Source organism: Lineus longissimus, chromosome 12, assembly GCF_910592395.1.
Source record: "Lineus longissimus chromosome 12, tnLinLong1.2, whole genome shotgun sequence".
In the NCBI taxonomy this organism is placed as follows: domain Eukaryota; kingdom Metazoa; phylum Nemertea; class Pilidiophora; order Heteronemertea; family Lineidae; genus Lineus; species Lineus longissimus.
Window position 1 is genome coordinate 12,188,760 of NC_088319.1, and position 17,231 is coordinate 12,205,990.

Genomic DNA, 17,231 nt, shown 5'->3' on the forward strand with positions numbered 1-17,231 from the left:
TATTATATTTTAACAGACAATGTCATAACGTCATTATAACACAGTCATTGGAGAGTTATGGCCCCTATAGTTCCCTGTGACCTGCAGGCTCTCCAGGTTTCTTCAAGCTGATTGGACCATGGCATGTCTGTTGGATTTAGCCCCTTACCCACAGTAAAAAGAATTCAGGCCAAGTCCAATACACAGTCTATTGTCTTCGAACAAAGCCCCTTCACATCTAGGCCTGAGTTTCCATAGTTCTACAGTCTTATCAAAGGGTAATCAGGGGAAATCTTGGTAACATCGACCCCCACGAAACAGCTTTCATAGGGGTCATTAGGCCTAAACTGGGAAGGGCAAATGAACATTGATGGTGTGTCGTAGTGCTAACCACAACCTTTAAGGCAAGAGAACCAGTGACACCAATAAACGTGCCTATCACCACAACGCTAGCCCTGGTCTTGACATGCCAGATCCAACAACGCCACACTTCACACACATCACTTTTAATTCCCCCACAGGTATCACTACAATACGATACATAAATTATACGCCAATAAGCATGCTAATACCATACTCTGCCACAATGAAAAATGGCCGACATCATGAATCGTAACCATCTTGCATACTTCACATTCAAATTCGCATCGCTGTTGACGTTTATTAAAGCGATTCAGCGTCTCAGAGATACTTTGGAACAGCCAATCAAAGGAGAAGACACGGTTGAAATGAAGCTCGCAATTGATAAAACGATACGCTTGCCTATCGCGATTGATGATGATTAATTTGTCTGTGTATTAAATACGAGTGAGACCGAAAAATAATGAATTTTAGCTATCAATAATGTCTCTATTCACCAAAGTCAGTTTCATGTGATAAGAACTGATATTACTGTACACGTCGTACAGAGAGTGTTTTTAAATTTATGTCAAAGTTAGCATGGATTCTACGTCATGATGAATACACGCCAATAAGCATCTTTGCCGCCGACCCAACAACTGACATCGCTATTCCATTTAAGATTCTTAATAAATTTAGATTCATCAGCGTAGAGTGGTGATTATCAGGTGAGCAGGTCACCGATTTCAAGAAAAGTTGACCAGGATCGATATGCCACTTATACAGGACGAGTAGGTGAACCTACAGGTTTTTGTAGCGTGGACTGATCAAGTAATATCTCGATCAGAAACGCATCAAGTTTGTCTAATGAGACAGGTCGAACCATTTTTGCATTTACCACATGCAGAGTATTGTGAGACTTTCGTTCTTGATGACTATGATTTCTATACGTGACACTTAGCATGAATGGCGCTAATGTTGGACAGCATGCCATGAAATCGCATCAAAAGTGAAATTCGAGATCGACATTGCGCGGTTTAATTCATCAAGTTGAATAATCTTGGATTGAATTCTGCACGCTGGTTGACGATTTGATAAAAACACAAGGAGAGAATTATTTTAGATAATTTATTGGAATCAAAATGTCTCTAATATCTTAAGCTCCCTACAGTTTGATGCTGAATTCAATGCAATTTAAAGCACTTCATTTATTACAAAATGGCAAATCCAAAAGTTTTAACTTCAATTTATGTCAATAACTTAATCTCTGGAATTTTCTCAGCCATTTTGACAGCTAGGAACCAATTTGACAGCTAGGAACCCATTTGAAAGCTAGGAACCCATTTGAAGCTAGGAACCCATTTGACAACTCAGAACCCATTTGACACCTAGGAACCCATCTTAACAGCTAGGAACCCACTGAAACAGCGAGGAACCCATTTAGTCATGTTGGAAGAGACAAACTAGGTCAAAGGTCTTGCACAGCAAAGAACAGTTGTGGCCCTTCCGAGAGTCAAAGCTATGACCCAGGCCTAACACATCAGTGACCATCTCCCTATGCCACTGATTAGTCCACTGTCTTCCTCATTGTTTGCACCCGAAACTAAGTTTACTTGATATTTGTTTTTTAAATTTGTATAAGCCAAGGAAGGGTTGAACAAAGAATCCTTCTTCCTTTCTAGCCGATGGCCCTCCCTCAAAAGCCTGAAGTCCATCCACAAGCAATCCTTTATCCAGTTTTTATTATCCAGTCCCAATTTAACACTCAGATTAATCAAATCTGAAACGATCCCGCAGATAATTGACACTAATTAAACTGCCCAATCTATCATCGAATTAAATTAGCATAATACAATTCAAAAAGACATAATTAGAAAATTTACTTAATTTATCTTATGAACAGCTTAAGTGAAACTTGGCAATTAGCTTTTAGAATATAATGTTAGGGTCAAATACTTTTTTATTTAATTAGTTTATGAAAAGATAATTGCATTAAAAAACTTCAGATGCCTCAGTCACTTAACACCAATAGTTGACTTTTTCCTGATGATATTCAAGAAGAGCCTCATAGGCAAATGGCTAACCCTGCTGGCTACCAAGCAATAGGGCCCGGGTTTGATCCCAGGATTATATTTCTGGATGAACCATAATTGCTTTTCTCTTCACAACAAATTTGAGACTCAATATGAGATCAAGTAATGAGGGTCTGTCGGATGAGAATAATGTCAGGGTCTCTTGCCACCTAGTGTCTATGCCAGGGTATGTAGGTGGACAGTGGCCTGTAGTGGACCCAAATCCAATAGGGTACGCGGATGCTGGTATACTGATTATAATACTTATGATTTTCAACAAAACTTTAGAATATTTTGCCCTCTTTATAACTTGGATGTAGGGTCTATCATCGGGTGTATCATCTCCAGTCCTGCAGGACTTACATTGACAGACATTTTCTACAATCATCCAGTGAACTCTCAACCCATCAAAAAGGATGGAAGCGTAAGGGAAGAAGATGAATAGCCAACTACAAAATTCAAAATCCAAACTCATCCAATAAAGATGTAAAAAAATCTTATAATCTTTTTTAGTTCAATCAATCAATCACAACCATTCCCACATCCTTCCTTAAAAAGAATCACCTACTCTGAGACACTAATTAAATATCAGACAAAGACAGTAAATTAACTCATGATACTCCCAAGATGCCATATAAGATTCAATACATTTTTACGGTAGGCCACAATTTCCTCGCAGGAACCTCCCATTTCCTTGACTGGTACCGGGATCCCTCACTGTGGCTGTTCATAGGACTTGGCCACATCCTTGGACAAGACACTTATCTGCTTTTCACGAGTCAGGAGAATAATAGACATTCTGATCGGCCCATCTCAACAGAACGGAGGAGCCTGCGATGGGATTATCATCCAGCGGACCGATTCTCAACTTATATCCCCGCATCATGAGGACCATCCGCGCAGAACTCGACCGACCATCTCATCTCGGTGTTGTAAATATTTTATGCGGCACTGGCGAATGCCGTCGGGGGCGTAAAAAATCATTGATATACTCTAATTCCAGCCCAATTCAATATTGGACGATTGTAATGCAAGTAGGAGGAAACTGGAGACCGGGAGAAAAACTTACGCTGTCGAAGAGCATTGCCCTCTCTATCACATGAGTGTACCGGGACTGACCCGGAATCGAACCTAGGACCTCAGAGATGACAGGCGGCGATATTTCCACTGTGCCACTCCGTTAGCCTTTTGAGGAAGTGCTTTCCCCGCTGCGCGCTGACATCGCTAATAGCTATGAAACACCATCATCTAGGACGTCAGACGAAACTGGCTGTCTGCTCTTTCGATTACTTCCCAGCCCTAATGTCCACTAAAGTGACTGAGACTGGGCCACCTGTCAGCAAGTAGCCATTACATCTTCCATATTGTTGACATCGCGGTGTTCTCGAAATGTCCCGCGATTATTACCCAGGGTCCTCGGCAATTATTACTTCGTGAAATGGAGGCGAGTAAATCACGAAACTGACCACTCGGTTTTTGGATTTTCTCCTCAAGTCAACAAGTTGACATGCGGAGGGGCCTCATCTTAGATCCAATCGACGCTGGGATCCCTACTTGTCGCGTTTAATATCTTATAAGAGCGCTCGGTACTTCAGTGCTCATTTTCCATCGTTGTTTGCACTAATCCTTGAAGGGGATCTTTATGGGAAATGAACAGGTTCGACGATCGTCACGGTAACTTAATACGCGGACGTCTCAATATTGCCCAATATGGCCGACATGCGATATTAAGATTTAATAAGACGATGACAAGCGGCTATTTCTCTAAATCACATGTCACTCTGCCAACGAGGGTAATCTATCTATTATAAACCACTTAAGCTGCGGGGTTGGATATCGGATCGGACGCGCTTTTAACGCCAAGGTTCGTCATCAGAGGTTGATAAAATATTTACGGAATTGAGATGAGAAGATTGTCTGAATTCAGCCCAGATGGTGCTCAAGACAAGATGCAGGAGTATGAGCATCAGCCGAGTAGCATAACCCTATTCAGTTAATAATAATTCAGAGGCAATGCTGTAAACCAAAAGCAATTTGCGCTTCTTCGGTATTGCGATTCACAAAAATTTCTGAAAAAATTGGATGACCAATTTGGGACCAATGAAGTGTCCTTAATACAGAGGGTGTCCTCGATAGAGCAGTGTCTGCTAAAGGAGGTTCCACTGTATTTAATAAGGAAATTCCATCAAGTCATATATAAACCAATCATTTCAATGAATAGGTCACTTTCAACCTGACAGTAATAAAATATATATTATTTTCTCGTGAAAGGACGCCATCTTCAATTCATTACAAGAAAGTTGTCCCGTCTTTAAGTTAAGATAATTCAGCTTGGATGCCTCTTATCTCATTCCGGTATTGAGTCTCACACACATGACATAGTCTCGCTCACATAACCAACTCCAGCGGTTGATTACGAAGACAATTTTCCCCATCGTCGCATCGACTCCTAGGTCCATTGGGACACATCAGTTCTAGATCGTAACAAAAGCCTTATTTTCCCTCTGAACCCTTTTGAGTAGGACCATATGGTTTTCGTTGTTAACTTGTCAGAAATTTCCAAATTCCAATCAAGAAATGTTCAAACATAATTAGGAAGAAACAATTACTTGTTTTCTGTTTCCTCATTCTTACTCTCATTAAGGCCAAGACAATTTTCTGGTTAGCAGTCCGTTAAATTTTGCTGCGTGTTGCTCCCATTAAAGCTGATGGGTCAAAATACTTTCCCCAGGGGGAGACTGGCCTTCTCAGCCCTGGTAGACAACCAGTTCTTGGAGAGAAAACTCTGAAATCAAATCGAGTAGTCTAGGCTCATCAGCCGGAAATGGCAATCAGACTAGAAGACAGAAACTCCAAAATACCTGACCGAAGACGGAGTGCACCGGTCATAATGGCGTCTACCGGGGTGCGCACGCAAACAACAAAGAAATGATGCCTAGGTAGGCTGAATGCAGCAGTTAAAGAAGAGGAAAATACTTTCCCGAGTAAGGCCAAAACTGACAGTTCTGTTGTCATAGATTACCAAGTCAATCTAAACAAAACAAAGATTTTTGCGAATCACAATCACCAAGTACAACAGACATCCTCTAATTTGATTGGTATTTTATGCACTGATTAAACGTCAAAATTAAACACTATCAAAACCACTTGACTTAATGTTGACCGCCCTCACACTCTACACCTGGTTGCACAACAAGAGAAACGCACTAAAAAAACTCAAATGGATTCTCACCTTCCTACCGAGTTAACAAATTTGACATTTCAATTGTTTCTTCAGCCTCCTAAATTATTTACACCATATGTCACGATATCGGTCTTAAAGTCTGTTCAATTGTCCGAGAATGAAACGCAAAAATCTTCATAGCGTAATTGTGAGGTTGTAACAAAAAAACTCATTATGAAGTTGTCCATAAATTCGCCTGCCCTGCTATCAGAGTTGCATTGAATGATTATGACTTTTTCGAAATGTATGAAAAATATCGGTCGCACGTGACGTTGAAAGGGTTCGTTGTAATTAACGGGCCCTCCGAGAAATTACGGAAGGTTGATTAAATAATTGCAATCACTGATATTGATATAAATGACCTTTTTTCATCGGAGTTCATCGAAAGCGATGCATAAAACAAATATCCGCAGGAAATAAGACGAAAATATTGAAACAGGAGTGAAATTGGTAAATTTGAGACAATGGATGATAAGGTCAAAACAATTTTATCGGATTCACGAATAAAAAATCACAAAAATATATTTTTTGATTTGAAAAACTAAGAGAAATTTTGTAACCACTTGCACTACAGAATAATATGGATGTTACTTTTCCTCAAGGTTTAGCGTATATATAATGTCATATTGCCCATGCTACCAGATGGACACAAGTTATTTCAGCCGTTATTTTGGCCGTTTTTCTTGTCATGCTAACAGTTTTCGAGGCACCATCCATGGCCAGCTGCTGGGTAAACTGGAAGCCTCCCTTGTAAAGTCAGGATTAAGATAAGATTCTTGGCAATCTGGGGAACTGATTCTCCAGGGTGAACAAGATCTCCACTCATATCCTCCACATCAACGTTCTTTCAAGGCTATCCTTTTTCATATTTCTCTCAGCATTACTACCCTCAAATACAATTTCTTTCACCTGATATTGCACGAGTCATTGACACACCACTTCAACCCCGAGATCAAGAAAAGGACATCTTCGATCATCATCAACACCGGGGCGACATCCCCTAAGACTTGAATTACAACCTAATATTCTCAAATCTGTCACCTTGGTAAACAAAGAGTGATCATTTTTCGAAAAAATCCAATAAACAGCGCAAGTGGAGGAAGTAAGGACTACTTGTGTCGCCGAGATCATCGCAGTAAATGCCCCGCCATCTTGGACAAGGTGCCGTCTTCCGGTAACATGACCCCGCGCCATGCCAATCAAAATTTGAAGTAATATTTGATTGTCAATATCCATCAATGTTTTCTTCCTAATAACGCATTGTGATATTCTTCCTAATATCGCATCGTGATATTAGAAGTTCAATAGGTACTTTACAGCATATCTCACAGAAATCTCACCATAAGGGAAGGGAATATACAGAAGAGTAGTAAGTCTTCTTTGAATAGTGTCTCGTAATCTTGGCCCGCATTCAACCGTACAACTCGAGATGACCTCGCGAGTCAGCCGTCAAACCCCAGTTCGACACAAGGTAACAAAGTTGCCATTATTATTGGTCATCCAGCTCATTTAAAGTTCATCAATGTCACCTAACTCATCTTTGCGCGTATTGGGTATACTGCGATATTGCATGTCGCCATTCATCGCGAGACCAAACGTCAAATTGATAAAGATTGGACATAAATTACCGCGCTAATTTTCTCGAGCGCCTTTCGTAAATTTCAGCGACTGTCGCTCATCACTTGATTAAGAGAGAGGATATGAAAAGTCGCGAATTCCCAACATGATGAATGTGATGGCGTCCATTATTTCTATTGCAAGTGATGAAAATCATAAAATTGCGGTGAATAGCGTCGCTGACAGCGTACCGCGTCGCAAATGTCCGCCAACAATGAGAGAAGATGAATGATATTTTCCGCGTTGATGAAAACACGCCAGGTATTGAGGCGGACGCATCTTGATTAGGAGTTGGTCCACGGTTGAATTATCTTACGGTTAGTCCATTAGGCGCTGATGGTTCAAGTCCCAATTTTATGCAGTCGATTATAACATTTCTCCATATGTTTGAGATATCTAATTAAGTCTTCATTTGCCAATATACATAATTAACTAGTTGATAGAGTTGAATAATTAACTAGTTGATAGAGTTGATAAAACTGAGAAATCTTTATAGTTAAAGATTTGCTTGCTTGATATATCTAATTAAGACTTCATTTGGCAATATACAAAGCACCTAGCCAAAAGTTTACTACAAAAACAAGAATATGCTGGTTTTTTATTGATTCCCAGGGGCAAATCAAAGACCCTGTGAAAAGAGGGCACCTGGCCCTCATTTTTCAAAACTTCGTGATTCAAATTTTCTTTGTAAAAGATGAAATTTCATGGTCAATTTCAAGGTTATTCTGGAAGTAGAGAGGTGGGCCAGGATTGCCCCCCCCCCCCCCCACCGGATACCAGCCTTGCTGACCCTTTTTTATAGCTGCTGAGAATTTTTACCAACTTTTGATTTCACTTTTCATTCCACCTTCTGCAATGAAGAGGCTTGCCTCCAGGGAATTTTGTCACAAACACTTTGTCTTCACCGACCACAGTTATAACCAAGGTTTAAAGAGTAATTATGCGAATTATCGCTATAATTGAGTGATGTTAAGATCGGCCGCGCCGTGTAATGGTGGCTACTCGACAGAACAAGGAGCACAGTTCATGGCAGGGAATGCCACAGCCACTGATCTGTCGTGACAAACTGGCATCATGGGTAAGGTAAGAGGCAGAGAGCTGGTAACCCTTTGAGTATGAGTCACAAAAACTGTTCAAGATGCCATTCCAACTTGCCCCAATACCAGGAGGTTTCAAAGATACAGGCACTTTTAAGGCTTTTACTACACGTGGTGATTTAGGTAGAAAATGTTTAAAATTCGGAAATATTATTGAAACCATGTCACACAGGTATTCATTTGAAAGCACTCGGTGAAAGCTCTCCAATGAATATCTTTGCAATAGAGTATAAGGTAACCCGTAGGAGTTTTTTTCACATTTTGAGTTTGTCAAATATGTCTTGGCAGTGAATGGGTTGATGCCAGAACAATTCTGGTTCACCAATGATGCTGAAGGAAGAGCCAAAGTTGCCAAGCATCTCATCAATCATATCCATTTCACATGACTTGTTTCTTAGTAAGGTTGGTGGAAATTTGTGACCCATTCCACTACTTCCATACAAATAGGTGAGTCAGCTCTACTTCAAGGTCCAAATAGCAAGGTCACTATTCTACATCATCAATGAATCAAACAATCTTCAATAACTTCTCCTGTATTGAAACAATAGCAAACCTTGCTATTAGAACTAATCAATATGTTTTCATGAAGAAACAACGGGTAGAGGGGTGGGAGTTATGATATTGCAAGTAAATATAACGTCAACTTGTCAATTGATCCCAACCAACTAGACACGAATTCAACCTTGTCCGCCCTAAGTCTACAATTTCATCTATATTCATGCACATCATCTACATTTTACATACACACCAAAGTCAGGTAAGCTCAACTTAAAACCTACACCAATTTCCATTCCTTCTAACCTGACCAAACATTCAGTACATTTATACTCAGTGCCCTGTACAATAACACAGCCAACTGAATTCCACTTCAGAATCAAAGTCATATTTGGCCAACAGATACTGAGTCCAGACAAGCGGATTTCAAGATAACCGTTTGCCGTCATCGATTTTCGAACATTTGTCACCCGCATGGACAAATTTGAGCAGCAACGGTCAGGTGAAAGTGACAGTTTTAATCAATGGCGGCTGGCAATATTCGTCCTCGAGCATCGCAGGTGAATCGCCCAAGTCAAGCGCCCTCGAGTCATCAAGATCTTTCACGAGGAAATTTCCCGTCCGTTGAACACCGATGACTTGAAAGCTTTAGAGTATCGATAAGTTTAACACCATTCTGAAAAACTATTGAAATCTTTAAACAAATTTTATTGACAAATTTTGACATGACACCTTCTGATGTTGTTTTACGTCGAAATTGAACTATCGATTCCAAAATGCCACCGCCAGTGTCAGTTGATGAATTTCTCAAATCACGAATTAAGATTTGCGTTTTCGGCCTTTCATGTGTGCAAACTCTCGCGATGATCACCATGTGACGCGTGATACCCCGATTGCTCAAAACTCCTTCGATAATGAACTGGAGAAAAACAAGTCAAACATTAAAGACACTTAAAATATTTGACTTTCGAGTGAATGATGTCAATGCCCGAGGACAAACTAAAAAAAAGATTTCTCAGAAAATTATTGACGATTTTTCTCATCTGGTTATGACTCCACCACCGACCCCAATGTCAAGCTAATTTCCTAAGGAGATGAATTTCTTTTTTCTTCCATTAAATTCAGCTTTAATTTAAACATATCTGGTAATTTTTTTACAAAACTTTGATAATTCTGATTTTGATCTTTTGACTGCTAGAGACATTAAAATCATATTGATTTCAATTCACAGCTTCTTGCAAGATGGAAAATTTGATTTTGGATAATTTGAATGTAGCTTCATCTTTGCTCCAGCGGTTCAATACTGAGCTTTTTGAGGTTGAAATTGACATGGGCTGGAGTTTAACTGCATTGGACTGGACCACTGCCATCTTTTGGTGATTAAGACCCCATTCATTTCAACTGATCTCTCACCGCCATTTTTCAGAAGACAAGTCCATGACTGGCAATATTGATCAAGTCAGTCTTTACACTTATCAACAAAACATAGTTAAGTTCTGGTTTCAGCAGTTGCCAAATTTTGTTAGTGTGTGAACTTCATATCTGGCAAACCTGTCCATTTTCAGGAGCAATGAATATCTGGAAAAGGGTGTGCACATCTCATTTTATTACAATTCAAATGGCCCTTCGCACTCTTGACAGAACAGTTACAGGTCACCCGGATCTCAGACGAAATTCTGCATTGTGTGACTTTCGTGACGTGACGTCAAATTTGTCTGAGTCAATTTTGTAGTCAAGACCTATTTTCTGAGCTACAGTGGAACCTCCCTTAACAAACACCTCTCTATCAAAAGATAGCCTCTCTATTAAGGGCAGCCTCTCTATTAAGGGCAGCCTCTCTATTAAGGGCAGCCTCTCTATTAAGGGCAGCCTCTCTATTAAGGGCAGCCTCTCTATTAAGGGCAGCCTCTCTATTAAGGGCAGCCAGCCACGAGGGTAACCTGTATTTTAAGCCTGAAACTAGAGCGCTATACTGATAACAAAACTCACATCAAGCAAACTTGATCTGATATGAGACCGTTTGATACACAGGTTAATCAAACCCTTTGTATCTGAGCTTGAAAGGTTACAGGTTGATGCAGGTTCGGATCAAATGTCAAAGAGGCTGGCTGTAGCATAGTAAAATATGAGATGCGGTGAATTTTAGGAACAATTGTTTAACCATTACGAGCCTAAGGGTTAAACTAGTTGATTGCTAAGGGACTTGGGCCCTTTAGCCAAAATATTATGAAACACAGCGTCTATAGATACTCTGCATACATATGAGCTGCTGAGCAATGAGCAATTATCTCGTAAAATCCTGTAGACCAAAAATATACTTCTCTTTAGGTAGGATTATGAAATAATGTCAGTGATTTTCACTTAATTATACTTTTCCTGAAGATTAACGATTATGACACCTTTAAAATAACTCCCTCGGTTTTTAAATAGGTGACAGCTAAACTGTCGCGCAAATGAGCGATTTAACTTGCTGGGGCCTGTGATTATAGTTTCTGTTATGTGCGAAAAAAGCTTCTGAGACTTGTACAATCATTTCTCTGAAGAAAACAAAATTTTGAGAAAAATTGTTATTTCTTCACTTTTCACCTTTTTTTTCATTTGCGACAAGCACCTACTTTTAGCAAAGAAGGTCACAAATATTCACAGACCATGCAAAAGGCTTCAGTACTCTATCACACAATATCATGCAAGCACCCGAAAATTAAAAAGCAATAAAACTTTTAAAGCAATAAAAAATTAAAAGCAATAAAAAATTTCTTGTACACATTATAATTACAAACTAAAGGTTAAATGAAAAAGACAAAAAAAATAAAATTATTTGAAATAAATGTTACTTACAGAATAGGGTGGTGGCGGTGGTGGGGCACATGGTGGAGGCAAATATGAAAACATTTCGCAATCGGATGATAGAGAACTAGTCAACAGTCCACCTGGTCCTTGTCGTGTTGAAACTCCGTAATTTGATTGTCTGTCAATTATTTAGAGGCCTGGCACGAAATGGTGAATATAGTCAGTTCCGCGTGAAGAAATATTGGCAACTTTACCAAAAGTGAAACGCTGAACGCCCAACAAACTTCCAAAACAGTATGAAAAAATTGAGAAGACTCCACTTGGGATCGACCATAGAACCAGTCACAATCACCTGGTCATCTGTCCGAATCCTATAACGTACTGTCACTTTAAAAGTCAAATCTTTTCAAAAGTGAGCAAATTCTTTCCGCTATTTTAGCAATTCTAAAAGCTCGCAAATCACACCAAAGGTTTGATAGCGCTATTTGTGAAGTTGTCAATGAAATTCTTCAAACATCTGTTAATTTGTCGCACCACAGATTAAATAAGGACGTAATGTGTTCTGTTATCAAATTTCTTAATAATTGAGCGATGGCCAATGAATGTATCGATGAAACTCCCGTGCTCTGAACGCCACGACTCAACGCTTTCACAAAACATACGCGAGTATATCGAAAGCCCTGAAGAAGTGAAATATACAACTGCAAGTGAAATCTACAACACGCTAATGAACCGTCGTCGGCAGCGATCATTTAGCCGTCGCACATTTAATGTTGATAATGTAACAGCGTAAGTTGACGGTGCTGACCACTTTACAAGGGGAGCGAGGTGTGTTTGAGCAGTTCAATGGGTTTCTAACACAAAGCAGTCATTATTGGTAAGACCGTTAGTGGTGCCTGTCAAGAGGTGAAATGACTGGTGTGTTCGAGTTGCAGGAAAATCCGAATTGGTACGTAGTCGATTGCAGATATTCTGAGACGGTGGCATATTGTTACAAGGTGATTAGATTACGCTAAAGGGGGTATGCCGTTCGTAATTACAAGTGGTCCATGAAAATAGAAATGCTGTTATACACAATGCCGTAGTGCAGTTATTTTGCATACAAATTTGCTGAAATCTGGTATTTTTAGTATATGATATCTTTCTACACAATGGCTATGATGAAATTTATACTTAATACATATTTATGCTATCATATTTTTTCAAATTCAATTACAAATTTCAGGGCGTAGGCCTTTACCTACAGTAGTAACTTCAGCCTCCATAAACAGGAGATGAGGCTCACTTTCCATCTGCAGCTTCCAAACTATCCCAGGCAGCTATAAATTACGAGTGTGTAACGACTATATCAATTAGATTAATTATTTCCCTGTGATTTGGTCTAATTATGTTTTCCGTATGTGAACCAAACTGCATCGCTTTTTGCAACGTCTGACCTCTGAAATCAAAATATCCAAAGCATAATCGAGCTATTTGCATAAACAAGCCAAACCGTATCCGACCATCTATGAATGGATTGTCCTGGGGCACTTCCTATTCAAGCAATCATAATTGTACCATAAAAAAACAATTGTTTATTACAGTGTCACCCCTACTGAAAGAGCCAGCCAGCTTTGGCTTATGCGACACTCTTCACTTTCAACCCTAAACTTCCATGAGGATACGTAAAAGAAACCCTGAAAAGAGCTAGTACACATCATTGCCAACAGAGGCTATAACTGTACCAGTTTACCTTATCATACAAATATTATTTAGTCCAAGCAAAGAATCGAACTACAACCAATACAACACAGTGCCAATCAGGAATAAGTGATCACGTCAAGAGAGACATATGAAGCCATCGGAATGACAATTGTCTTGTTTAATTAGCTCGTCATCGCTATAATCCCCCTCAGGATCTGCCAATAACACCATTACGACAACACTATTCTCAATAGCGCAATCGACAGACAAAATAGCGCAATCGACTCGCACTCATCCTTGAAAGATGAGCCAATGAGATAATAAGTACCGTTTGAGCGAGACTCGGCGCGATTGACGAGACTTTCTGACACCATAACGATCGCAATTACGCTAAAATCTACAACAATGTTGTGCGATATTGAGGGATACATGACAAGAAGTGATGCTATTTACAGCTAATTGTCACCTAACCATAGAACTACACCAATTAGCATCTCATCTTGATTTTTGTCTCGTTATGTTTACACTAACGATGCACTAATTATGACACTACAATCGTTAGAAAGACTCTTAGAGGCGCTGTGATTGTAGGATGAGCAATCGACTGCCCAACACCAACAGATTTATCATGCTTACTTGGCGAATTTGATGTATACGCATGAGTATAAATCTGCATGAAAAGAGATATTCATTTTGTTCAACAAATTTGGTCATTCAAACTCAATTTAAATTTTATGCCTATATACAGAGGAAAGTCAATCATTTTCACACAAGTTGAGGTAAAAAGGTTTAAACACTAGTTCAAATGTTTTACCAATATGGTGGTCTATCGCATCGCACAATTTAGTGACAATATTTCTGGTGGTATCATTATCAAATTTGCAACAATTAAGTTCAAATGACATAGTTATACCTTATTAATTGAATGATGCAGAAAGATTGCTTATTTCCTCTTCCAACTGCATCCTTCAATGGGAAGTGGGACAAATTCTGCATTTTGTCTCATGATCAGCCAGACTTGTACCCTCAATTCACAAAGGGTTAACAATGGACGATACGAAATCAGGTCAGGATTGTTACCCATCAAAATCACACCAGATGACGAGTCCATTACACTAATTTGAATATTAATAGGCATTATCGCTAATCATTTCATAAAAGTTGAAAGGGAAGGTGTTAGGAGATGGGGGAAGGGTGGCAAATCGGCCGTTTACGCGAATTATGACAATTTGTTTTGGATAGTGAGAAACTCAATATATTGCAATTAATTGGTGAGACTTGATTTGCGGCGTAATGGTGGGTGATTTTGCTTCCCATTGTGGGAAGGTGAACGGGGTTGGCTCTCACTGGAATTGACAAGGGTTTGGTGGTTTATTTGATCTCACAGACGTGAAGGAGGCTGGGGGAGGGGTCAGTGCCATCTAGATTGATTGACATTGTACTTGTTTGGCAATTGTCTGCTCGGGCCGGGTCTCGCACAAGTCAGATCCTCATAGATATCAATCCAATACCCAGGCGGCAATGCCAAATAATGTGGCGCACTCCATGAAGGCCTCCAAACCACCAATATCAGGCAGGCGTCATTACCCAAATCCAGACCATGCGCACAGACCATACTGGCTCAATCATGACTTCGGTTTGAAAATCGATAGTCTGCACTTCTTGATACAAGTCATAATGCCATCCTGTTCTATCTTGCTCCCTAAATGACCATCTCATCTGGCCAGCGGAGATCTAACCATCGTGGAGATATATTAGATGGACATTGCCCAATATACGATCTCCACCTGCAAATCTGGCTAAATGACCGTTATAAATCACGCAAGAGGTCAGAGGCGGTGACAGGATTCATCAGGGTCGGAGAATGGAGTGTCTCTTTAGAGGAGATTGGGCGAAGACCGCTGGGCCTCATGATCACCTTTAATGGCGGCCATCTGATCTATGACGACATCGCGCGTTGATTGCATCGGAACCAAACTGAGTTCCGGGTGGAAACATATCTCAAATGGACATATTGACGTTTTTTTTATTCAGTGAAGATTGGTGAATACTTTGTGACTGTCATGATTTCTGCTATTTGGCTATTGAGCTTGTTTCGAAGGGAACAGGACAAATTGGCTTTCTTTGAGCAGAACATATCTGGATGCTCATCAGACTCGCATATCAAATTATCTGTAGCCAACATATGCCCCGTTACAGCAAAACCAGGCATATGTCACGGAGAAGATGAGTCTAAATGACACCAGGAAATAAGGGAAGCAATTGATGTTATCAGATTTCACAAAAGGCAGACAAAAATGAAATGAACAACCAGTCTTTCTCAACCTGCCAAGCTCAGAGCCTGGTTTTGCTGGGTTTCATATACAGTGAATTGATGACCTTTTTTGGGCCATAGTCTAGGATTGTAAATATATTCCAGGGCTATAATTGCACCATCTTACCTTACCCCCTCCCCTTCCACAGATGTTTGAACACATCTCCCCAGCTACACCAATCCTATCAGCACCAAACACTGATTTGTCCCGCATCATTGCTGATGTTATAATCCCCTGAACACACGGGGCAAACTAAGCCATCAACGTCAAGTGTGAACTATCTTGAGACAGAGATATCTACACATCATTCCATTTGTCACAGTTTGGATTTGGCTGAGCGAGCCAAGTTGACCTGTCTGTCCATAATTGATAGCTTTCTGAACCAAAGATGCAAAAGATTTGAGCCCAGACCCCAACGGAGACCCTAGGGAAAACAGGTCTTCGAAGATGGGGATATTTGGCTCAATTCTATGGGGACAGGTGGCCCTTGGGACGGTGTTTCAGTTCTGGCTGAGTTGGTGTCGTGACATTGGCTCAGCGGCAAATGAAGATCAAAACGTCAGCCCAAACAGACAACACTCATACAAGAATAGAAGGTATTCCACTTCAATACATTCAAGTATTGACGTGGAATACCTTCTTTTCTGTGATTAGCAGTGTCAGTTGGGCTAACGTTTTTTATCTTCGTGCCCTGTGATGGGTTTGCAGCAAATGATGTGTCAGACCACCAGAACAATTTTCGGTGAAAGTATATTTTACACCCGAGAAAGAAATTCCTTTGTTTTCGTCACCAGCACATGACAGACAAAACGACACAAAACAACGTTTTTCCTCGTTTTGTCTGAGGTGTGTGCATTGCTTAAAAGTCCTCCACAAAAAAGACAAACTAATCTCGAGCATTGAATCAACTGTTTACGAGTTCACACATCTTGGGTAGCCAGCCTACTGTTTATAAACATTGGTTTTTACTTCATTTTTGATGGGAGGTCAATCTGTCTAGGTCATCACCGGTGACACGGGTGTAACAAATTATTCTATGTCTGTTCAACGTCAGAGATGTTGTACTTTTTTAAGTGACTCTGCCTGATATGAGCATTGTCACGCCAAAAAAAATCAGAATCTGATCACAAAAGCTGTACAGTTAGAAAATCCTCAACATTTTATATACAGATTAGTCTGGAAGCTTTCACTCAGTGCATGCACACTTAGAAAAGAAGGGTTTTTTGCTTTTGAAAAACCTTTTTAAAATTGCTTTTTTACACGCACAAATACAGACCTTATGGAGGTTTTTCAGCAAAGTAAATAACCCCTTTAGACGTTTTTCAGAATCTCCGAAAACCTTCTCACCCAAAAACACTCAAATGCAAGATCCAAATTTTTTTAGTAACATTTGGCATTGGAAGGAAATTGCATTATGATACCAATAATTTGACTTATAAAGTACCAGAAAGGAAAACGTTAAAATCCAAAATAATTGAAATTGACTCAAACCATCAGAAAAAGAAACTCTTGCCGAATTCTCAGAATTGAGTTGTTCAACCACAACAACTACCTGTTGGTGTAGAATGCTAGTCTAAACAATGCCAAGATAATCAGTTAGACTTCACCTTCAAATTTCCTA

The 17,231-nt window shown here is 39.9% G+C and overlaps 1 protein-coding gene across 3 annotated transcripts in view; it reads right to left on the reverse strand.

Annotated features, from left to right (window-relative positions):
* Positions 1-17,231, reverse strand: part of LOC135496683 (histone-lysine N-methyltransferase MECOM-like) — a 146,964-nt gene that overhangs the window by 58,667 nt on the left and 71,066 nt on the right. The window contains exon 1 of one of the 3 annotated variants that reach the window (XM_064786145.1): positions 11,661-11,767. The exons of the other annotated variants lie outside the window; for them this stretch is intronic. Coding sequence (XP_064642215.1) covers positions 11,661-11,714 — 54 coding nt within the window. The 5' untranslated portion in view covers positions 11,715-11,767. Of the gene's footprint in view, positions 1-11,660; positions 11,768-17,231 lie in introns of those variants that run through there. 3 annotated transcript variants of the gene reach the window in all.